The 24,018-nt window shown below is 35.1% G+C and overlaps 1 protein-coding gene across 4 annotated transcripts in view; it reads left to right on the forward strand.

Moving 5' to 3' along the window:
* Positions 1-24,018, forward strand: part of Mre11 (MRE11 double strand break repair nuclease) — a 62,263-nt gene that overhangs the window by 13,957 nt on the left and 24,288 nt on the right. For all 4 annotated transcript variants that reach the window (XM_076843864.2, XM_076843865.2, XM_076843866.1 and 1 more), the window contains 8 exons: positions 204-318; positions 6,069-6,254; positions 7,072-7,243; positions 10,469-10,549; positions 14,325-14,451; positions 16,270-16,370; positions 17,637-17,810; positions 22,680-22,742. In XM_076843864.2, coding sequence (XP_076699979.1) covers positions 204-318; positions 6,069-6,254; positions 7,072-7,243; positions 10,469-10,549; positions 14,325-14,451; positions 16,270-16,370; positions 17,637-17,810; positions 22,680-22,742 — 1,019 coding nt within the window. The remainder of the gene's footprint in view (positions 1-203; positions 319-6,068; positions 6,255-7,071; positions 7,244-10,468; positions 10,550-14,324; positions 14,452-16,269; positions 16,371-17,636; positions 17,811-22,679; positions 22,743-24,018) is intronic.

Below are 24,018 nucleotides of genomic sequence, written 5' to 3' on the forward strand. Positions count from 1 at the left end.
TTTGAATGTATCTAACTGCTGTCATGTAAGAACCTGAAACATAACTTTTGTACATGATATCACTTGTAACTTATTCCAGAATTTAAATATATCTCTAATAGTAAAATGAAGTACTTTGAGAAATGCATAATTTAGAAGAAAAGCATTTCTTTTTTTAAACCAAAGTAAGAAAATAATTTTAAAATATCTAATGTCTATTTCAGGGTCCATTCCAGATGAAAGGCTTTATCGAATGTTTGTCAATAAAAAAGTAACAATGTTGAGACCAAAAGAAGATGAGAACTCTTGGTTTAATTTATTTGTGATTCATCAAAACAGGTAAAAGAATTCTCTGAAAAATGTTGGGCCAAGTATTGAGGTTCCCCAAATCTATTTCTAAGCTCACGTGCTTTAGTGAATAATGCCCTTATTCTTTCAAAGTGTCAATGCAGAATCAGGGAAACTTGGACTTGCTGTACATGGCTTATTTTGAAATTGTTTTTAATGTATATTAATTTCTATAAAAGGATATTTTTAGCATATGGATGAGGCATAAGAATAACCATAAAATGAATTCAGCAAAAAGTAGAATCTTACCAGTACATTTTCCCATTCTCTTTTCATGATCTCATGTGCTTCCACATAGTCTAGGGGAAGCATTATTTTCAGTTTTGAATTAATATCCAGTGCTTTTATTTATTTTTAATCACATATATAGCCATAATTGGTATTTTATTTAGTTTTAGTATTACTGGAATGATGCTGTATATTTTACAAACAACTTATTTTTAATATTGCATTATTGAGTTTCATTCATTTTGTTGCTTAGATTTATAACTCATTTTTATTGTTTATGTACAGTTATTTTTTCTTCTGTCAGTGTACATTTTTATTTCCAATTATTTTGCTTTTGGGGGGATTGTATTCAGGGGCACTTGACCACTGAGCCACATCCCCACCCCTATTTTGTATTTATTTTGTATTTTATTTAGAGACAGGGTCTCACTGAAATTACTTAGTGCCTCACTTTTGCTGAGGCTGGCTTTGAACTTGAGATCTTTCTGCCTCAGCCTCTGAAGCTGCTGGGATTATAGGCATGCGCCACTGTGCCTGGCATTTTTTTTTTTTTTTTTTTTTTTTGCTTTTTAAAACCTTGCTGTTACAAACATTTCTCATACATGTTTTCTGGTACATATATGTAAAAGTGTCATTCTAGAATATGTAAATATAGCTGGGTCAGTTTTCTTTTGCCAGTGGTTGAAACATGTGTAATCTGTTGGTAGGGTACAGAATTGATTTTCAGGAAGAGAGACTTGAAGAAGCAAGATTTATTATATGATTATCATAGTAGGAAATGTGAGATGGCAACAGTGATGACAGTGAAACTAAAACAGAAGAGAGAGACCTGGGATATTGTCAAGGAAGAATCCAAGGGTTTTGGGGCCTGTTATTTAATTTACTTATTGAACATGTTTATTGAATGCAGATTACTCTGCATTAGTGAATGTAGGCTTTTTCCAAGTGCGGGGTCAAAGAAGGACACAGATTTGCACTGCTTTATGTATTTTCTTAAATAAACAGTATGAGCTTCAAAGGAAAAGCGAGCCAGAGTTTTGTTTTGTGTGGTTGCCATGAAACTTTATACCATTGGGGAGGTGTTTCTTCTCTTGTGGAGCCTTCCTGGTTCTGCCACACTTTGTACTATGCCTAAGTAGAGAAGTTGGAAGGAAAACTCATTAAGTGATCCAGATTTAAGCCAGCGTGAAAGATAGAAGACAACATTGATCAGAGAACAAGTAGTCAACATGATGTTGATGTGTCTCATTGCTGGTGATACTAGCTATCCTTTGATTAAGTGGTATAGTTCAGATTTCTCCACTATATAGATCCTGTTTTCTACTTTGTAATTAATGAACATTTTGGGAAAAATACTTGGAGACTATCTAAATATACTTTTTCACCTTAAAATTTTCCCACTAATCTTAGCATCCACTGGGATCATCTTTATAGCGATTAATAGTGTGGTATTATAATTGTGATATTTTTAAAATATTTTTATTCTTTCTGTATTTAGTAATTTCTTTATAAGGAAGATTTTTTTTCTTATTCCTGTCCCCCATTATTTACTTATTCATTTATACATGTCATAATGGGCTTAAGGATCATTTGTTTTACTCTTTGAGTTATAATCCAATGGATTAATCCTGCTGTGACCATTGGAGGCTCTTTTATGTTGGCTTCTGTGTTATTTCACTTACCCCTTTCCTTTTCTTTTTTTCTTTTTTTTAAATATTTTTTAGTTGTAAATAGACACAATAACTTTATTTATCTTAATGTGGTGATGAGGATTGAACCTAGTGCTAGGTGAGTGCTCTACCACTGAGCTACAACCCCAGCCCCTCTTTCTTTCTTTTTTGTGTATAACCTTAGCTTTTTTGCACTTCAAGATGCTGTAGTCTCTGCCAACCACTGTGGTGCACACCTGTAATCTCAGCAACTTGGGAGGCTGAGGTAGAAGGATCTCGAACACAAAACCAATGTCAGCAACAGTGAAGTGCTAAGCAAACTCAGTGAGACCCTGTCTTTAAATAAAATATAAATAGGGCTGGGAATATGGCTCAGTGGTTGAGTACCTCCAAATTCACTCCCTGTTACCCCCTCTCCAAAAAAGATATTGTAGTCTCACCTTGTATTTTCTTCCTTTAGCCTTGGAATCAGCCACTTCTCGAAGGAGCTCTGATTCCTTTTATTGGAAAGTAATATTTAGAAACCTACACATACCTATGTGTCTGGGTGTGCTTGTTGCTCCTGTGGCTCTCTCAGCTCTCTGAACAAACAGAGTGAAGGAAATAAAGATTTTTATATGTATAGCAATGCATGTATGTATTCACACCTGTATTTCTATTTCTAGCTATGTATGTGTTTAGAAACACAATTATAAATTCAGGCTGATTCTAATCCAGACTTACAAGGTTCATTTTTTGTCTTTTCCCTTGCCTTATTTGTAACTTTTTTCTCTAACAGAAATCTGGATTGTATCATCTATAATGTATTTACCTGTTTTTATGATCCAGGTTTATATGTAAGGTAATTTCATAATTACTAAACCATAACCCTGTGAGAAAGAAATTTGTCAACTAAGGTACAATATTTGTATATTTTTGTCTACAACTTTACTACATTCAGTCAAAACACCATTTTCCAAAGTTACTTACTTCCTCTTCCTCACCCTCTTCAATGTGTTTTTTTTAAATACTCTTAGATTAATTTGCCAGCCTTAGCATTCTTAGATACTTCTGTTGTTATTGTTTCCTTAAGTTGTTATAAAAACAAAAGATTTTCTCAGATTAGGTGAGAATTCTTGAGTCTTCTATGCTGTGCTGCTTTTATTTGTTATTTTTTTTTCCTATATTCACCTTTTTTTTTTTCTTTTGCTGGGAAAGAAGGAGTGGTCTGAAGCTGAGGAGGGCTTTGTCATGCAAAATCTTTCAACTAGGATGTTTTGATCCATCTCTAGGTCACAAATCAGAGTCAGCCTACTTTAATAATCTTCCTTCTTTATTCCAGGAAAGAGCCATTGCTCCATGAAGGCACAGTGATATCATAATGTATTTGAGAATTACCTTCTTTTTCAAAGTAATTGTCATGATCTCATACCTTAGATTTTTTTTTTTTTTTTAAATGAGATTTGAACCCAGGAGGGCTTTACCACTGAGCTACATCCCCAGTCCTTTTTATTTTTTAAGACAGGGTCTTGCTAGTTTGCTTAGGGTCACTAAATTGCAGAGGCTGACCTTGAATTTGTGATTTTCCTGCTTCAGCCTCCAGTCACTAGGATTACAGGCCTGTTCCATCACACCCAGCAAATGTTTAATTTTTACATGAAAACATTCCAAAATAATTAAGCCTGCTGCTTCCCTGATCTCATTTCCTGTCTTCCCTGTGTTATTCCTTTCACCTATATGAATCTCCATGCTGTTTCTTGGACCCATGGAACACATTCCTACTTCAGCACCTTTACCATCTGCTCTTCCTCTGCGTACAGATCCCTCATCTCAATTCTCTGCTCATTTTTACTCCTCAGAGAGATATTTCGTGACTACCCTGTGTATGTAGAGTAGCATCCTTCCCTATCACTTTTCCTTTTATTTTTCTTATAATGAGCGCCAATCACTGCTTGACAAGTTTTATTTTTATACACATATACTTATGGTATTACTACTTGTTTCCCCCATAAGAGCAAGGATTTTGTTTATTGCTGTGTTAACTGCCTGAGGCATTTGACACATTTTAGACCTGAGTAAATATTTGTTGGTTAAGTGAATGAATATTGGTTTTGATCAAATGAATGCTAGGTTGAAATATTTGAGCATTTTCAATTAAATACCCAATGGTATAATTTAATGTTGGAGAAAACCTTTTCTTTCTGTTTTCTCTTACTGGGTAATAACTCTTCTAAGTATAAAACTATGGTTTGCAAAGCACTTATTCATATAATATTTTATTTAATATTGAAAAAATCTTATTTCTTGTTGACAGTTTATCTCACGATTTTTATAATCCATAAAAGAAACAGATATGTTAAAAAATGATTGGTCAGCTGGTGGTGCATGCCTGTAGCTCGGTCAATCTTGGAGGCTGAGGCAGGAGGACCTCAAGTTTGAGGTAAAGAACCCCTGGGTTCAATTCCCAGTCTCCAAAAAAAAAAAAAAAAAAGGTTTGGACACATTTAGAAATTTGTTTTTGTATTTTATACTACAAAATTTAGGTTTATTTTATTTTCTGCCTTCTTTTTTGGGGGGTTGGTGCATATAATGAGATCAGTTTGTGGATTTTTTTGGTGGGGGGCATGGAGGATTAAACTCAGGGGCACTTGGCTGCTGAGCCACATCCCCAATCCTGTTTTGTTTTTGTTTTATTTTTGTTTTTGTTTTAATTTATATATGACAGCAGAATGCATTATAATTCTTATTACACATATAGAACACAATTTTTCATATCTCTGTATACATAGTATATTCACACCAGTTCATATCTTCATATCTGTACTTTGGATAATAATGATCATCACATTCCACCATCATTAATAATCCTGTGTTCCCTCCCTTCCCCTCCCACCCTTCTTTTCTATCTAGAGTTTATCTATTCCTTCCATGCTCCCTCTCCCTATCCCACTATGAATCAGCCTCCTTATATCCGAGAAAACATTCGGCATTTGTTGTTTTGGGATTGCCTAACTTCATTTAGCATTATCTTCTCTAACTCCATCCATTTACCTGCAAATGCCATGGTTTTATTCTTTTTTATTGATTAGTAATATTTTATTGTGTATATATGCCACATATTTTTTATTCATTCATCTATTGAAAGGCATCTAGGTTGGTTCCATAGTTTAGCTGTTGTGAATTGTGTTGCTATAAACTTGATGTGGCTGTGTCCCTGTAGTATGTTGTTTTTAAGTCCTTTGGGTATAGACCTAGGAGAGGGATAGCTGGGTCAAATGGTGGTTCCATTCCCAATTTTCCAAGAAATTTCCATACTGCTTTCCATATTGGCTGCACCAATTTGCAGTCTCAACAGCAGTGTATGAGTTTACCCCCCACCCACCCTGTTTAGAAACAGGGTCTCTCATTGAGTGAGTTGCTTAGTGCCTTGCTTTTTGCTGAAGCTGGCTTTGAACTCACAATCCTCCTGCCTCAGCCTCCTGAACTGCTGGGATTACATATGAGTGTGTGCCTCCAAGCCCAGCTCAGTTTGTGGATTTTTCTTATTGCCAATGCTCATGCTTTCCTGACTTGACCAAAGCTGGGGAACCTTTCTCTGTAAAGCCTTTTGTGACTCCTTGAATGTAGAGTTGACCACCTTCTCTTGACATCCTATTTGACTATGCTCTGCTAGTCTGTCACTACCTAAAAGTAAAAAACTAGATATTGATTATCTTTGTATTCCCAATCTCATGGTAAGTTTTTGGCAAAAAGAATGATATATCATAAGTGAATAGAGAAAAATCTGTATAGACTTAGTTAATATGGAATTATTTTATATTGCTATGAATTTATATTATTTATTTTTAAAAAATCTTGATATAGGAGTAAACATGGAAGTACAAACTTCATTCCAGAACAGTTTTTGGATGACTTCATTGATCTTGTTATTTGGGGCCATGAACATGAGTGTAAAATAGCTCCAACCAAAAATGAGCAGCAGCTCTTTTATGTATCACAACCTGGAAGCTCAGTGGTTACTTCTCTTTCCCCAGGAGAAGCTGTGAAGAAGTGAGTCATTGTTACATGTTTCAAATCAATTTTAAAGAAATCCTTGTTGTAATAATCTCCTAATTATCCCATGGGTTCAAGGTACTGGCAATATATGAAAGATTTATTTGTGAGGTTGGTTATTCTTTGTGGTTTTACTCTTTTCCCAGATTTTAAGCCATCTTCAACAAGGAAACATCCATTTGATGTTGATTTTGCCGTTCATTAGGCAAATTCAAACCTAACATTTTTATTAAGTTTTAAATATGACGCTATGTTGATGGCTGCTAATTTCATAAAATTCATTTATAAACAAAATCCCATAAAATCACTTAATTGTGATTTTTCTACTTATAAATGCAATAAGATAATATATTTAATCTCTTAACTCTTTGACAAAGTGATGTGATTTTAAAAAGTAGTTAACAGTGACTGAACTCCATTTTTAAGGGATTTTACCCTAGGGATCTGTTGGCATTCAGATTGTTATAATAGGAGGCTTATAGGATATATGTTTGTTTGTTTGTTTTTTTCCCCTTTGTAGTTCTGCTGTAAATTAATTTTATTATTGTCCTGATAACATTTTATTATACTTAAGTCTATCTTCTCTTATAAGACTGTAATTTGTTTAGACAGGAAAAATAATGAATGAGTGAATTTTATTCTGAGAAAGAAGGTTTACCATTTTTTCCTGTGAAAATGACATTAAGATTAAACTGAGAAAAACATTTATTTTTAAGGATATAATTTTGTAAGGAAATATTTTATAGAAAGTTAGAAATTAATTTTCTGGGGAAATTAATGTTGTAGTTAAGCTTCCAGTTTTCTCCCTTTTCAGACACGTTGGTTTGCTCCGTGTTAAAGGGAGGAAGATGAATATGCAGAAGATCCCTCTTGGTACTGTGCGACAGTTTTTTATGGAGGATGTTGTTCTGGCTAATCATACAGATATTTTTAACCCAGATAATCCTAAAGTAACCCAAGCCATACAAAGCTTCTGTTTGGAGAAGGTAATTCTTTTAGATGAAGTCAATGAGATATACATTGGTTGAGAAATTATTTACCTTCAATAAAGTAATTCAGTAGAGGAAGCCTTTGTATTTATTATATTCTCATGAAGCTGATAAGACTTTAATTAAACCTTTGTCTCAGTTTCTTTTCTTCTTTTAAAAAAAGTACTTATAATCTTTTTCTTCTTTTTAATCCTGACTTGATAATTGGCTTGTCTCACTTATGAGAGCAGGCAGTGACTGATTGGCAGTGGGAGGATGTTGTGGTATGTAGCTTCTCTAGTAATCTCCATTTGGCATACCTTTCACGCTGATATCTGCCCCACAGAAAATCTTAAAATGTGTTTGCTTTATACCCTACAGCTTCAGCATAAGCCCCATCTTCCCTTTCTGTGTGACTTGCCCCTCATAAACCCCTGCAGAAAATCGAGCCCCTACTAAACTAAAGTTGGGTGAATGCTTTTAATAATATGTAGGTTGACAACAAAATTAATTGCTGACATTCAGTTCTTTGTGCCAGCTTTTCTACTTCACATTTTATTCTTTTAAAGGGCTCTGTCACCGTACATCACCCACAGAGACGATGGGTCTCTTCAGCTACTTTCCACCTCTCACCTTCTTCCCCTTTCCACAGGATCATGTTCATGCACACCAGAGATGGAGGCGGCTTGAGACCTCAGAAACAACCCACCAGGGTTGCTAGGCAGACTGTAATTGGTTCAAAGATGATCCAAATTAAATTAACCTAAAATACCATTTTTTAAGTTTTCCATTTTTTTTTTTTTTTTAACCAGGCACTGGTGAGAGTTTTGCTAAAGGAACAGAAAGTACAGAGAATTGCTAAATAATACTCCCTTGGATAAAAGCAGAATTGTCCTTGAAAGTCTTAGGAAATATTTCTACCATATGTCTCTTAGATTAAGATCACAAGTGTTAAGTAGTGTGGTAACTTTTAGCAGGCTAACAATCACAGCTGAAATTTCATAAGATCTCTGGGTAACCTTTGTGACCCAGAATCAAAGTCTACGGTATTTGCTTTCACATACTTCTAAACAATAAGACCCATTAGCAATCTTCTCCGATAGTCTCCAGTAGTTTCATATTTGCAAGTGGTGATCAGTTTTGTAAAAACATACACCAGTCATTACATTGATATTTCCTTTTGGGACCTGTTTTTATAAACATTTACATTTTCTCAAATAAAAGACTTCAGTTCTTTTATCATAAAAAAAAATCATTTAGGGTAACAATGACAATAATAATAATTGTGAACACTAATATTCACTGACTGCCTCTATATGCTGTGCACTCTGGACAGCATTTTGCATTAAATCCATCCAACAATGTTCTAGGCAGTTAGGGTCTACCTTTTTTTTAATTTTCTTGCAGTTTCGGGGATCAGACCTAGGACCTCCTGCCTGGTAGGCAAGCACTGTCATTGATCTGTACCTCCAGCCCTACTATTCACAATCTATGTACAATGAGCTAAACCTTAGATAAAGTAATTTGTCCAGTGTCAGAGCTATATGAGCAATGCATAGCTTATATAACTAAAAAGTTTTAAGAGTATCTTGGTGTCAAGGAGATTGATTCCAGAAATTCAAACTTAAAGTTGTGGGTTTCTCTCTGATTTTACGTCCTCTGCTACCACTCACAGTTATGGTTTCTATGCTAAATTTCACTTTATGGAAGACATTCTCACATGCTGGCCCACAGACTTCTGTTATCGTTATAGCTGGAAGAATTATTTTTCCCAATAGTTCCAAATAAACCCTGAACATTGAATTTTACTGTCTTGGGGTGAGGGAAGGATCCCTAAGCACAATTCCTGAATCAGGGGGATGAAAAATACGTGGATTGATTTTGAATTAATTATATTCTTTGCCTCAACCCTGGCTCAAATAACATTTTAGGTTATATGTTTCTTTGTTGTGGGAAGCTATTCTGTACATTATAGTATGTTTAGCAGTGTTCTCCTTGACCTTAGTAGATGCCAGTAGCTCCCTTTTCCCCCAGACATGAATTAACTGTTTCCAGATTTTGACAATGTCCCTGATTGAGAACCGTGGACTTGGAATGGTCACATGACCAGCAAAAATAAAAAGGATCCACTTTAAACACCTGGGTGTACATATAATCTTGTTACATTTGTATGCTATTGTGTTTCTTTTTTTGTACTTAATTATATCATTGTTTATATGCATGTGAGGACAAGGCCCATCTTTTAACTTTTCCATCTTAGCACATGTCCAAATACTTGGCTATAGGTCCTCTATAAATGCTCATTGAATTGAAATAATTTATCTAGATCATACTCTTATAGCTCTGTGTTTTCAGGATGGTAGTTAGTAGCAGATGTAACTATTTAAATATAATTAATTAAAATTAAATTAAAAATTCACTTCTTCATTGTACCATGTACATTCCAGGCGCTCTCTCTATATATGTGTGGTTTATGGCAACCATACTGAATACTACAGATGTAAAACCTCATCATTGAAAGTTATTTTGGGCTGCATTGTTACAGATAATTTGAAGGACAGATTATAATATCTTAGGACTGGAAGAGACTTTAGGAGAAAAATACTTGTTCTATTATTATTCCTGAGGAGGGAACCAAGTTACAAGGAGGCACTATAGGAATCATTTTCAAAAAGGTTGTGTTCATGGTGATTGGGTAACTTCCAGAGGACTTCAGCTGTTAGAAAGTTACTGTATTAAAATTCATCTACTTATATCTCAGTTCTGACCTTAGAACAATTTAGGACAAGTATTATACCATGAGATAGCTTCAGATATTTGAAATATTTTTCTTATTTTATTTTAGCTTGAACTTTTTCAAAGTAAATAATCCAAGAGCCTTTGGTTATAGAATCCTACATATTCTGCCTGATCTGACTGAAAAATCTAGGTTTATTTGCTTTTAAGTTAATAAAATGAGGGCCAAGTAATACCAAAACATGAATAGAAACTTGGAGCAGAAGCAGTGTTTTAAACTTTCTTATAAAAGAATACAGAGATTGAAAAATTATTAAGAACTTTCATAAAAGAAAAACATTAATCAGTGAGAGCATTACTAGAAGTTATATTTTAAAAGGTGTTATAAATAACCTAGGAAATGAAAATGACTGTGTAATGCAGGAAAGTTCCTGTGGTAGTAATATGAACTATTATTCAACTGATTTAAACTAAATGTTCTTTGTTTTATTTAATTTTTATTTTGAGATTGAAGAAATGCTTGAAAATGCTGAACGGGAACGTCTGGGAAATTCTCGACAGCCAGAGAAGCCTCTTATACGACTTCGAGTAAGTCTTATTTACATGATTAAGCTTTATTAATTTTCAAATTATAGTAATGTACAATTTTGTGGTCCTTAAGCCACATTACTTGGTATTGACATCAACTGGGAAATTATTGAAAAAATGCAGAATCTTAGGCCTCATGTCAGACCCATTGCCTTTTAGTAAAATCCCCAAGAGATTTGTCTGCACATTAAAATTTGAGGGGTCTTGGGATGTAGGATGCAGGGGTAAAGATTACAGTTTAAAGCTAGACTGTTTGGGTTTGATTCTGGCCCTTTCACTAGTTGTATGACTTCACACAACTGGATCTTTTGTTTGTTGATTTGTATTTTATAAGTTTTTGAGATCCAAATGAATTATATAGCGAGTGTTGTACAAAAAGTAATCTGGTCCCCTTTCTCTCTTCCACTGTCATTGCTGTAGTTGAGCCCTTATTTTCACTTACAGGCCTGCTGCTGCAACATCCTACCTGAACTCAACTTCTACTTCCCTTTTCACTCTGCCAACTAGCCTTTTCTCCACACTAATGCCAACAGGATCTTTGTATGGCTTTCTTTCTGGACACAGTTTAATATAATTTCCTAGCACCAGCAGGAACAAGTCAAAACTTTTGAGGGGGTAGCACTAGGATGTTTATAGAACCTGGTCTAAACCAGCCTCTTAGGCTTTTTCCTCCTAAGCATGTTCTTAAGCTCTAGTCATATTGGACTAAAATGACTGGTCCTGTGCCTGGTGAAGTTCACTTGAACCTTTTGCCTGTGCCAGTCCTGTGTGGAATGCACTTCCCTGCTCCTGGCTTTTTGTCTCCTTCAGCAACCATTTAAAGCTTGTCTCTCCACAGAAACCTTTCTGGGTCTCCCCTCCAATTTGAAGTTTCTTCCTTTGTGTCCTCATTTTACTTTGTTCATATCTCTTATAGTACAATTTATATTCTGCATGCAATTATTTATATTTGTCTTCCCGGTCAGTGTGTAAATTTCTTGACAACCAAGATTGTGTTTTGTTCATGGTTGTGTCCCTAACCCTTAATAGAGTACTCTGTACCAGAACATTGAAGACACCCAGTAAAGTTTGTTTAGTGAACAAGTTTTGTAATTTTTATGAGCAGAAAATTAAAAATAAATCTAGGCTGGAGTATGTCTAAGGAGTTTGGGGGATACCCAGTTGCCTCTGCATTTAGTACTTTTAGAACATGGCAGCAGAAGAGATGATCTGGGTTATACAAAGAAGGTTACTTTAAATGAACGACATAGTTCTCTTTATCAGGACAAAAGATACCACGTTTCTCATTTATGTCTGTCTGATAACTTTAGAACCAACCATTTAAATAGCAAATTGGCATTTTTTTTCTAAACACAGTAAATTATTTATTCATTCGTGAAATAAAGGATCAGATATTATTGTGTAAGTCGTATGACAAAATACGTTGTACCCATTAGAAGGTTCTTATTAATTCATTTAACAAATCTCAGAGTACCTGTGTTATGGATGTTGGACGACATGCGACTTGCATGGCTGTTAATTCAGAAAAACTGGTGAGGGGTGATGGGAGCTTAGAAAAGACAAACACACACATAGAGAGCCGCAACCAGGTGGGACATTACCCTCTAATGGAGGTGTAACAATACAGAGCTAGCTCAACACATAGGTTTTAACATCAAAAGGATTTTCTGTGAGAAAGTTTCTTCAAAGCAAGCAGGTTGAAAGATAAAGTTCTGCAAGAAAAGATCACTGACTCCAATTAAAATCAAATTAAAGCAAGCTTATTATTTTGACCGGCTGAGCTGCCTTTCCCATCAAAATGATGGGAGCCAAGGACAGCCGCGAAGCTTCCTTTCGGCCCAGTTTTATAGCCCAAAAAGTTACACAAATGGGGGTTACAGGTAACAAAACTCTGAGGAGCATAACACAAGTTTACATTTTTGCTGGCCTCGACATCAGAATTTATGGAGGTCATTAGAGCCTCTGAGAGGGTGCTTATTTGGCTAGGGAAGGCCAGAATTTATGAGGCGTCAGTAAGGTTTAGGAAAGGGTTGTTATCTGGTCAGGGAAAACCGGGCATGGGTAAGTTCAAGGCAGGGGAAGGGATTCCAAGCAGCTTTACAACATCAACTAATGGCCAGGCTATACAGACATCCTAATATTTTTATAGAAAACAGAAATGAATCCTTCATAACTTGTGACAAGCTGGCTTCTGATCTAAAGAGAGAATTAGGCTTAGGTATATCAGGTATCCAGTTATAATTATCTTTTTTGCACTCATAATCCTCTATCCTCCACATCTGGTGTCTGAATTTAGGGTCAAGACTGATAATGCCATGCCATGCACAGAACCTCCTTGGTGGGGGGGGGGCGTCACCATAGCAACTGGGCAGTCTTAACCTGCAGCCTTTGCACAGGAAGTTCCCAGCACAGGTGTGCTCCTGCCACAGGACAATAAAAGACTGTGATTCAAATCACTTCTCCTGACAAGGACATAGTGATTTTTTTTGTTGTTGTTTTGTTTTTTTGTTTAAGTGATACTGGTGATTGAATGTAGGGATACTCACCAACCTACACCTCCAGCTATTTTTATTTTTTCAGACAGAGTCTGGCTAAGTTACCAAGATGGGCCTGGAATATGAAATCCTTGCCTCTGACTCCTGACTTGCTAGGGTGGCAGGTGTGCGCCACTACACCTGGCCATAGAGATAGTTTAAAGAAGATGTGGCTTTGAACTTGAGCTTATAGGAGGTAGAGGAATGAAGGGAGACATAGTAAATATCAAATAAATGAACATAATGAATAAAAAGATGGTGCCAATTATGATGAAGAGTGTGGGTGGGGTCATGATCAGGTCAGGAGTATTCTGGTTAGGCTGTGTGATGCTGGTCCCAGAGCATGCGCTGAGACGCTGAGAATAGCTAATTTAGTGAGTGTATCTTCTCAGGGGAAAGCTGTGTTTCTCTTTGTAAAGGACTATTTACCATTGTAGACTTCTCTAGAATAGTCTTCCTTGAGAGTTATTAGTTCCATTGAGCTAACCATCTTTTGAAGGTAATCATTTCCCAATGCTTATAGACTTATTCTTTTCTACTTGGATTTCCCCAGTATTTGTCCTTGCCCGGTTTGAAGATATACATATCCCCGAGATGATAGACCAAGGAACTAATGCCCATAGGGCTGGTGTTTTGTTGTATTAGAGAGGTCTTTTTTGTTTGAAAGTTTAGAAATTTGTTTAGAAATTCCATCTCCTTTTCAGATAGTACTCCTAGTGGGTACCTAAACTTTGTTGTCATTGGAGATGTAATAATTCCAGCATTGTGGAAATCTTTGCTGTAACCCGGATCCATCAAAATATTTTGCTTTTTTTTTAGTGGGGATTGAACCCAGGGGTATTTAACTGCTGATCCACATCCCTAGCATTCCCTTTCTTAAACTTTTTATTTTGAGATGGGATCTTGCTAAGTTGTTTAAGTATTAGTTGCTAATACTGGCTTTGAACTTATGATCTTCCTGCCTCAGCCACCTGAGCCACTGGGATTACCGGTGTACACCACTGTGCCCAAACTATTTTGCTTTTAAGTTTATGAACCTTCCAAGCATTATTTTCTCAATTGAATAAATGGTATAATACCAATGTGATCTTTAAAATATATTATAGAAAAGTAATTTTTATAAATTTAAAAGTATGGATAAGTAAATATAAAAATGCCAAATATAAATATTGAAAAATGAGTGTGTTTCTCAAAAATTGGCAAATTGTTTCCTGGCTTTCATATGTTATTCTGTATTTCAGGTGGACTATAGTGGAGGTTTTGAACCTTTCAATGTTCTTCGCTTTAGCCAGAAATTTGTGGATCGAGTAGCTAATCCAAAAGATGTTATCCATTTTTTCAGGCATAGAGAACAAAAAGAAAAAACAGGTAAGCTAGTTATTTTTATAAATTAAAGAATGCTATTGTAAGACTTTTATAAATCTGTCTTTGTTAAAAGAAAATAAAATAGTTATAGAAGATGTTTTAGTTTATTGTAATATCTTAGACAAAAAAAAAAGATGGTTGAAATAATTAAATCTTTTTCTTCTATAAATTAGTTGTTAGTGTTTAAAACCTGTAGATTATGAAGAAATGGAAGACTGTCTTTGTAAATATAGTTTTTCTAAACAGTATTGCTGAGTAATAACATATATAAACTTTAGATGTTATTGTTCAAAATAAATTCTGATAAAGGTGTATTAAGAATTGTAATGCAGGGCTGGGGATGTGGCTCAAGTGGTAGCGCGCTCGCCTGCTGTGTGTGGCCTGGGTTTGATCCTCAGCACCACATACAAACAAAGATGTTGTGTCCGCCAAGAACTAAAAAATAAAAAATAAATATTAAAAAATTCTCTCTCTCTCTCTCTCTCTCTCTCTCTCTCTCTCTTTAAAAAAAATTGTAATGCAAAAACAAAAACAAAGCACAAAATAAATATCTGCTACTTTCTATGCAGTATTAATGTCCAGATAATACATTGGCAAATTATGCATTATTAAGTATTTTGACACTAGTATGTACAGTGGGTCAGGAAGTTATCAAGCTTTTTGAAAATAAGAAGTATCCTGTAATTTGGTGTTTTCTGATAATGTAGGTAATTAATTTCTAATTAAATTTTATAAAATCTAATTGTCCTTTTTAACATTTATAAAGCTAAGTCATTGGTTGAAATAGTGCATTTTCATAAAAAGTATTGATCACGTTAAATGTATAGACTCTTCTCTTCAGAGCTATTGAATAAGAGAATTTTCATGGAAACATGTACCTGCTTAAAAGTTACTGTTTTTTTAAAAATTTTTTTGGTGGTGCTGGGAATTGAACCCAGGGCCTTGTGCATGTGAGGCAAGCACTCTACCAACGGAGCTATATCCCTAGCCCTACTCTGATTTTTATTAGCTCAGATTTAATGGGTTTCTATTTTCACAGTCAGCTCATTTCTACTATTTTATAGGAAAGAAATCCATACCAGAGAATCATATTTTTATACTATGAAATTGAATTAAATGCTTAGTTTTTTTGTTTGACTTTCATTTTATATATTTATTTATTACTTATTTATATGCAGTGCTGAGAATCAAACCCAGTACCTCACACATGGTAGGCAAGCACTCTACCACTGAGTCATAACCCTAGCCTGATTTAATTGCTTCTTTACTTTAATTGTGCATCCTTATCAATTCCTTGAAAGATCATGAGTATAGCATTCATAAGAAAACAGAATTATAGCAGTACCTTATTTAGTTGAGTTTTGTCTCTGGTGAGTTGTATTCTGTTGATTTTCCTTTTTGTTTATACTTAAATTGCTTATAAATTGTTTATACTTTAATTGCTTATAAAAACCTAGTGGTTTTACCCATGATTGCTTTTGTATATTAGTGCAAATGTCCATACAATGAAAAAGGCAATGTCAGTATTATATTATCATGAAAGTTGTTTTGACTTTATGCATATCCTGAAAGGGTCTTGGGGACCTCCATTTCGTGAGAACAGCTGTAAGAGACCTACTCCTTGGAGATATGAAAAGGGAATATTAACTGTGGGAAAAGACTGTAGCTATTAGCAAAAGTGGCTGGAGTGTCTTGAAATGTACCATATTGGGCAAGCTGGCAGTTGGCCTTACCTCCTCACTGACAGCAACCTGCAGTGAGTTTAGCCACTTTAACATATTAGTAGAAGCTGCTGTTTTTTTGATGGACTTATTTTTCTAGGAGAAGAGATCAACTTTGGGAAACTTATCACAAAACCTTCAGAAGGAACAACTCTAAGGGTAGAAGACCTTGTCAAACAGTATTTTCAGACTGCAGAGAAGGTAATTTCTTATAGTTTACATTTTTAATAATGACTATTTTATAATAACAGATTTTAATACATATAATTGATAGTTAAGTAAAATGAATCCTCACTGTGTTGCCATGAGTAAGTAGGATGACATTTAGTTACATTCATTTGTAGTTACTGTATATCAAGAAAAACTAATGCTTAGTTCATGGTTATTAATATCATTGTTTTTTTTTTCTTTTTGGGGGGGCGTATTTTGTATTTTATATTGAGACTGGGTCTCATTGAGTTGCCTGATGCCTCGCTTTGCTAAGGCTGTCTTTGAACTTGTAATCCTCCTGCTCAGCCTCCCAGGCCACTGGGATTACAGGCATGCGCCCAGTTTAATATCATTATTAATGTGATATTTTTAATGTGTGTTTTTATTGTATTATTGTTTTTATCCTCTTTCTTTTTTGTCTCTATTGCAAAAGTCAGTCCAGGATTTGATTTTCTCTTAATTTGGATGTAATTTCAGAATTACTTTACAAATACAGCCACATGATGGTGAAGCTACTAAATTTAACCATTTGAGTAAATTATACCACTCTAAGAGTCTCTGGTTGTATAAAAATAACAGTTTTTTTTACGTGATCTGAGATCTGTTAGTCAGATATCTGACACAGATCTCACTGGACTAAAGTCCGGGTGTCAGCAGGGCTATGTTACTTTCTGGAAGCTCTATGGAAAAATCCTTTATTTTTTCCAATTTCTAGAGGTGTCTGTGTTTCTTGTTCTTGGTCCCCTTCATCCATCTTCAAAGGCAACGATGTTGTATCTCTGGCCATTTTCCCACAATTATATTTCCTTCTGACCCCCTCCTTCTTCCTCCTCTTTCCCTTTTCTTGACTCTGTGATTATACTGGGTGGTCCCGGACAGTCCTAATAATCTCCCTGTTTTACAGTTAGCTGGTTAGCAGTCTTCATTTCCTACAACTTTAATTTTCACTTGCTGTTTAACATATTCACCTAATCTCTTATTAATCTACAGTGCTATTTCTGGACCCCAGCCATTCAGGCCTCTGCATCTTTACCTGTCCTGGGCTCCCCTTCCTTTTCTTGGTTTGAGTTTGCTTTTTTGACCCTTAATTTTTGTCAGTAGGCTAGATTACTGTCTACCAATTTTGTTTTTCCTTCAATAGCTAGGTAACTTGTTTATCTCTGATAACATTATTCTGTAATTTTCCTTGCGGATAGGTACTTATTTTTAAAAGGAATAGATAATATTTCTGCAAATAGTGGTTTGTTTTTCTTACAGAATGTTCAACTCTCACTGCTAACAGAAAGAGGGATGGGTGAGGCAGTACAAGAATTTGTGGACAAGGAAGAGAAGGATGCCATTGAGGAATTAGTGAAATACCAGTTGGAAAAAACACAGCGATTTCTTAAAGAACGTCATATCGATGCCCTAGAAGATAAAATTGATGAAGAGGTGAGTAACTAATTTGGGTGTGTAGGCCTATTTAGACAGTCTCTCCTAACAGTAGATCTGAGTTTTTTTCTGATAAACCACTATTTAACCTTTCTGATTTGTTCAGTTTCCTCACCAATAAAGATGAGATATTAAGATGAAGATTAAACTAAAATGTCTAATATCTAAAAAGTACCTAGAACAGTCATTTACATGTGATTGGTTTAATTTTATTCCCTTAGAAAATACCTTGTCCTGAAGCTGAGCCTTGTAGGATGAAAATTCCTCTTTATTTCACTGCTTTAATAAGTTTTGATTGAGCTTTAGAGTCTCATCTACAACATGCATTCTCTCTAAGCATAAAGGCACCAGAAGAATCACAGACGAACATTCTTCAGATTTGACTATTAGATGTTTAAATGTTTGCATGCCAAATTGTCAGAAAGCAAAATTAAAAGGTATTGACATGGCAATATTTGTATGTGGACAGAAGAAAGGTTAATATTCTTAATATTAAATAGCTATAATAAATCTTTAAAAATATTAAACATTCCAATAGGATAATGAACAAAGGACATGAATAGGTGGTTCACAAAAGAAATATAAATGCCTAATAAGCATATGAAAATGGTGGTTAGCCAAGGATAATCAAAGAAATTTAGATTAATGTATTTTTTATTTTTCAAATTGGGAATGATTTGAGAAAAATAGTAGTTAGTATACTGCTGGTGAGAGGATTATGTTCAAATAGCATTACTGAGAAGCATTTTGGTAGTGTGTATGAAGAAGCTCAAGATTTACTATTTAACTGGGAAATTTTCCTAAGAAAATAGTATGATAGAGATTTGTATATGGAATAATTATTCTTAGTGTTATCCACAGTGAAGAATAATTGGAAATGTCTTGTTACATTTGGTGTTGAAACATTCACAATATAGAATTCTTTACAGCCATGAAAAATTACATTTTTTAAGAACTTGGAAAAATATTTCCAATATAATGTTAAGTGGGAAAATAATTCTAAGGATGTAGAGCTATACACAATATTATCCTCCTTATTTTTATTGTATACATGAGTGTATGTGTATGCATGTATATAAAAATTGGAAGTATTCCAGTATACTATCAACAGTTACATTTAGGCATTTGTATTATGGGCGTTCACCTTTTCTATTCCCCTTAAACAGAAGAATAAAGCATTGTTTTAAAAACACATTACCTTTGGGTTTTCCTTTCTTGAATTTACTTAACATGGTTTTCTTAAAATCTTATGGTGTTATTATGTAACTAGCTTTACTCAATGACAAGTATTTTTAAAATCCAGGCATGTAAACCATACTCCAAAGCTACCTAGTCTGTCCCAGTATATGTGTTATGTTTTGAGTTTTTAGTACAGGTGGATTCCTCAGGTGAGTATCCACAATAAAACATGACCCTCCCTACAGTGACACCTTGACTCCTGAGCTGCAGAAGGCTCCCAGCATGTGTGTAGGATGGTGGCTAAGAGCATGCACTGTGGGCCAGACCACCTGTATTTGAAATGAAAATCCTTATTAGCTGTGTACCCATCAGTGAGTTCTCCAACCTCCCTGTGCCTCAGTTTCCTCATCTATAAGATGGAGATAATAATGGAACCTCCTTCAGTATTGTGAAGATTAAAAGAATGAGTGCATGGTAAATCCTCAGATGCTGCCAGACACAGTGCCTGCTCGGTGTGTTTTTTGTGACTTTTGATTCTCTTTTACAAATAGTGGCACTTTTGGTATGCTATATACCATCTGGACACTATTACATAGTATGTCATCTTTTTAAAAGATTATTATTTCTGCATTCCTTCCTGAATCATAACAAACATACTGATCTTTATGCTTAAAAAACAAACAGTTATGCATCCCATTTCCCTTTAGCTACTGTACTGTTTCTTTGTTCCTCTTTTATGTAAGAATTTCTTTAGAGAGTTTTCTCCCTTATTTTCATTCTAAAACCATCCATCAACCTCATAAGTATATATATACAAATGTTTTAAATTGTTGATGGACCTTTACTTTATTTATTAATTTATTTATATGTGGTGCTGAGAATAGAACCCAGTGCCTCACACATGCTAGGCAAGTGCTCTACCACTGAGCTATAACCCCAGTCCTCCATCAAGCTTTTGACCCATTATTCCTGTGAAGCTGCTCTTTTTGGGGTCACTGGTGACCTCATTGCTAAATCTACTGTCATTGTTCTATCTTAAATGTCCCTGGATCTCTTCATGAGACATTCTCTTCAGTAGCTTCCAGGATTCCACACTGTTAAGGGTTTTTTCCTGCCTCATTGGCTGTGTATTCCTAATCTCTATTCTTGATTCCTCTCATCTCTCCATCCTCTTAAATTAGAGTCCCCAGAACTGTCTTTGGACCCCTTCTTCAAATTTACATCCTCTTTATAACCTTGTCCAGCCTGGCATTTGGTGGTTATTTTCAAAAGTCTAGCCCAAATCTCTCCTCTTAGATCAAGACTTGCATAGTTAACAGTCTGCTAGACACTTCCAGCTGCATGTTTAATCGGCATTTCAAACTTGTAACAGTCCTAAGTTTAGTGGCTCATCCTCACACTCTGCTTTCAGACCTGCTGTCCCTTTACAGTTCTAGTGTAAGCACCACTCTTTCAGTTACTGAGCCAAAAACTTTGAAGTCATCCTTGACTCTTGTCCTTCTGTCACCTGTATCCTGACTGTCTAGAAATCCTTTGAGCTCCACTGTTAGAATGAATGCAGTATCTGACTACTACTTTTTTTTTAATTAAATTATTTATTTATTCTAATTTGTTATATATGATGGCAGAATGCAATTCATTTCATATTACACATATAGAGCAATTTTTCTACTCACTGGTTGTACACAAAGCATTTTCACACCATTCGTGTCTTCAAAAATGTACTTAGGGTAATGATGTCCAACTCATTCCACCGTCTTTTCTACTCTGACTACTCTTACTACCTGTAACACTACAATCAGTCCAAGGCAATTTTGGGGATTTTCCCAGTAGCTTCCAAACTGATCTACCTTCTCCTGCCCTTCCTCTTCTTCCAGTGCTCCTCCATTTCTGTCCTTAATTCAGCTATTTAGTGATGCTAACAGATTATGAATCTAGTAACTCCTGCCTTTAAAACAAACAAACAAAAAACTTACAATTGCTTACAAAGCTTTATTCAATCTGGCTTTCTATTATTTCTTTATCTTCTGTCTGCTCTAGCTGCAGTGACTTCCTTGCAGTGCACATATCTTTTCCTTTGATTTTAATGATTTTCCCTAAGTATTTTCTTGATTCATTCCTCACCCTTAACATCTTCACTATTATATGATCTTTGCCCTGAGGCCTTTGTGATAATTCTTTTCACAAAGATGCAACACCTTCCTAGCACTCCCTGTCTCTCTTCCTGTTTTGTTTTCCTCTGAGCACTTAACAGGCTTTTTGCAAAGATTTCACAGGTTTAAATTTTTGAAAGGATTCACAAGACTTCTGGGAGCACATTCACTTAAGGTTTTTAAAGGTAAAGAGTATATAGTAAAATAAGAAGTAAGGCATCTGTTGGAATCTGAAGGACACCAGGCATGAGCTCTCCAAGGCCACATTCACAAACAGTGGTTCTTGGATTGAGCAGCAAGATTTGTGCAGGTGTTCCCAAAGAGTACCCCCCCACCCCACACACACACCTTTTGTACCAGGGATTGAACCCAGGGGCACTTAACCACTAAGCCACATCTTTTTTTATTTTTCATTTTGAGGCAGGGTCTCACAAAGTTGCTTAAGGCCTCACTAAGTTGGTGAAGCTGGCTTTGAATTTATGATCCTCCTGCCTTAGCCTCTGGAGCTGCTGTGATTATAGGTGTGCCACACTGTTTCTGGCTCCATGTAGTCCTTCTGTGCCCTCTGTTCACATAATCAAGGTCATGTGATCATAATGTGTAGGTTGAATCCATCAGTAAATGCATTGACCCTGAGGATGCCAAAGGCTCCCATAGGATAAGCCTTTCCAGTGTTAATTGTATTAACTGGATCCTGGATACCTTCTAAATACAGTATAACTTCTTGTTTTGTTATTGGCTGTCCTCCCTTCTTTTCCATATACTCACTAGATTGTCACCTCTGTGAAGGCAGCAGAGTTTTTTTGTTTTTTTTTTTTTCTATTTTTGTTTTCTTATTTTCTACATTAGTGCCTGGCATGTAGTAGGTACTCAATACCTAAATATGTGCTGAGTACATTGTTAAATAAATGGGGCTTGTCTCTAGCTATGTAAGATCCTTGTGAGCAGGATCCATTAAAACATGGGATTTGTAGTTCCCCTCTTGGGTCCAGAGCCACAGCAGCAAATATTTAGTAGTTGACCATTAACAAATATGGATTTTTAGGGACCCACTCACTTCAGATACTGTTTTAGAGAGCCTCCTATGTGTTGTACAGCCATGTGTACAAGAGTGAATTGAGGAACGTAATAAATATTTCAAGGCTTGTAAAAGAGAAATACTTGTTTTTAACTATTTACTGAAATATATATCCATTGGATATTAGGAACTTTTTTCTTTGCAGTCTTACAGACTTTTTCAGTAACAGAACATTTTGGCTTCTGGTAATGTAATTTTTCTGAGAGAGAGTGCACTACAGAGGAAAAAAAAAATATATGTGAATACATACATAATTACTTCACAAAACATTTCTAGCATTTTAAATTAAGTAACTGGAAAAATATGACTTTAATCAGTCTTTTGTGAGACAAACTGTAGTTAAATTTCCAGGTTTTGTGTTGTAATGAAAAGTATTTCTTAATCAGTGGTAGTCCATTATTTTATATTTACCTAACTGGGATAAGCAACATGTTTGTGACTTACTGTGTTATGACCTAGGTACGTCGTTTCCGAGAAAGCAGACAAAAAAATACTGAAGAAGAAGATGATGAAGTTCGAGAGGTAATTTTCTTGCTGTTAATTTCTGTACTCATCTTAATTTGTTAAAATAGAATAACTAGTAGGTTTAATCCCCAGCACTGGGGAAAAAAACAAATCAAAACTGATTCTGCAATCTGTATTTGGGGTAAAAATGGGAGTTCATAATCCACTTGAATCTAATATATGTAATATGAGATGTCAAGAGCTTTGTAATATTTTGAACAACCAATTAAAAAAAATGAAAAAAAAAGAGAATAAAAATTTTTATTTGGCAAAAAAAAAAAAAAAAAACAAAAAACCCTCCACATTTTACATAAGGAAGGTAGGAAAAGATATGACACATTTCAAATTGGAATTTTTCAGAGGAAAGACTTTAATGAGTTTAGATTTTCAACTATTTTTCTAAAACTTTTGCAAGTGACCAGGGCTTCTTAGGTGTTTTAGTCCATTTTCTGTTGCTCTTAACAAAATGTCTGAGGACAGGCAGTTTATAAATAGTAGCATCTGTTTAATGCACAGTACTTGGAGTTGGGAAGTCCAGAGAACATGGTGCAAGCATCTGGTGAGCAGCTGGTGATATCTTCCTGCAGGGTCATGACATGGTGGAGGACATCACATGGTGAAACAGCAAGTGTGCTAGAGAGATCTCATTTTCATCATAAAGCCTCTCTTTTTTAAAAAAAAAAATATTTTTAGCTGTAGATGGACACAATACCTTTATTTTCTTTATTTAGTTTTATATGGTGCTGGGGATAGAACCCAGGGCCTCACACATACTAGGAAAGTGCTCTACTTACAACCCCAGCCCAAGCTACTGTCTTGATAACTCATTTATTTATTAATTCATGGATGGATAATACATTCATATGTGTAAAACCATCATGACCAGTCACCTCCTGAAGGTCCTGCCTCTCAATACTATTAACATATGCATTTCTAACACATGAAATTGGGGGACACATTCAAACCACTGGTAAAATTTTCAGCATTGTATACATAGGATATTAAAGATTTTCAGCCTCAGTGTACTATTTCAAACTTGGGTGTTAGAGTTTGATATTTCCCCAAGATGCAAATTCGTAGCTTTGTATAATCATTTAGATCAGAATATTAATCCCAGTATAATTGCTTAAATTATTTAAACAAACAGACAAAACAAAAATATTAGTCCTTTCATTTAGGAAAAAAGCATTATACTTTGAAACTCTTGTTCATATGGAAAAAATTAAAAATTTTTCTTTAATTATAAGTTCACATTGAAACAGAGAGCCAGACAGTAAATATTAGGCTTTGTAGA

Source organism: Callospermophilus lateralis, chromosome 2, assembly GCF_048772815.1.
Source record: "Callospermophilus lateralis isolate mCalLat2 chromosome 2, mCalLat2.hap1, whole genome shotgun sequence".
Classification (NCBI taxonomy): Eukaryota; Metazoa; Chordata; class Mammalia; order Rodentia; family Sciuridae; genus Callospermophilus; species Callospermophilus lateralis.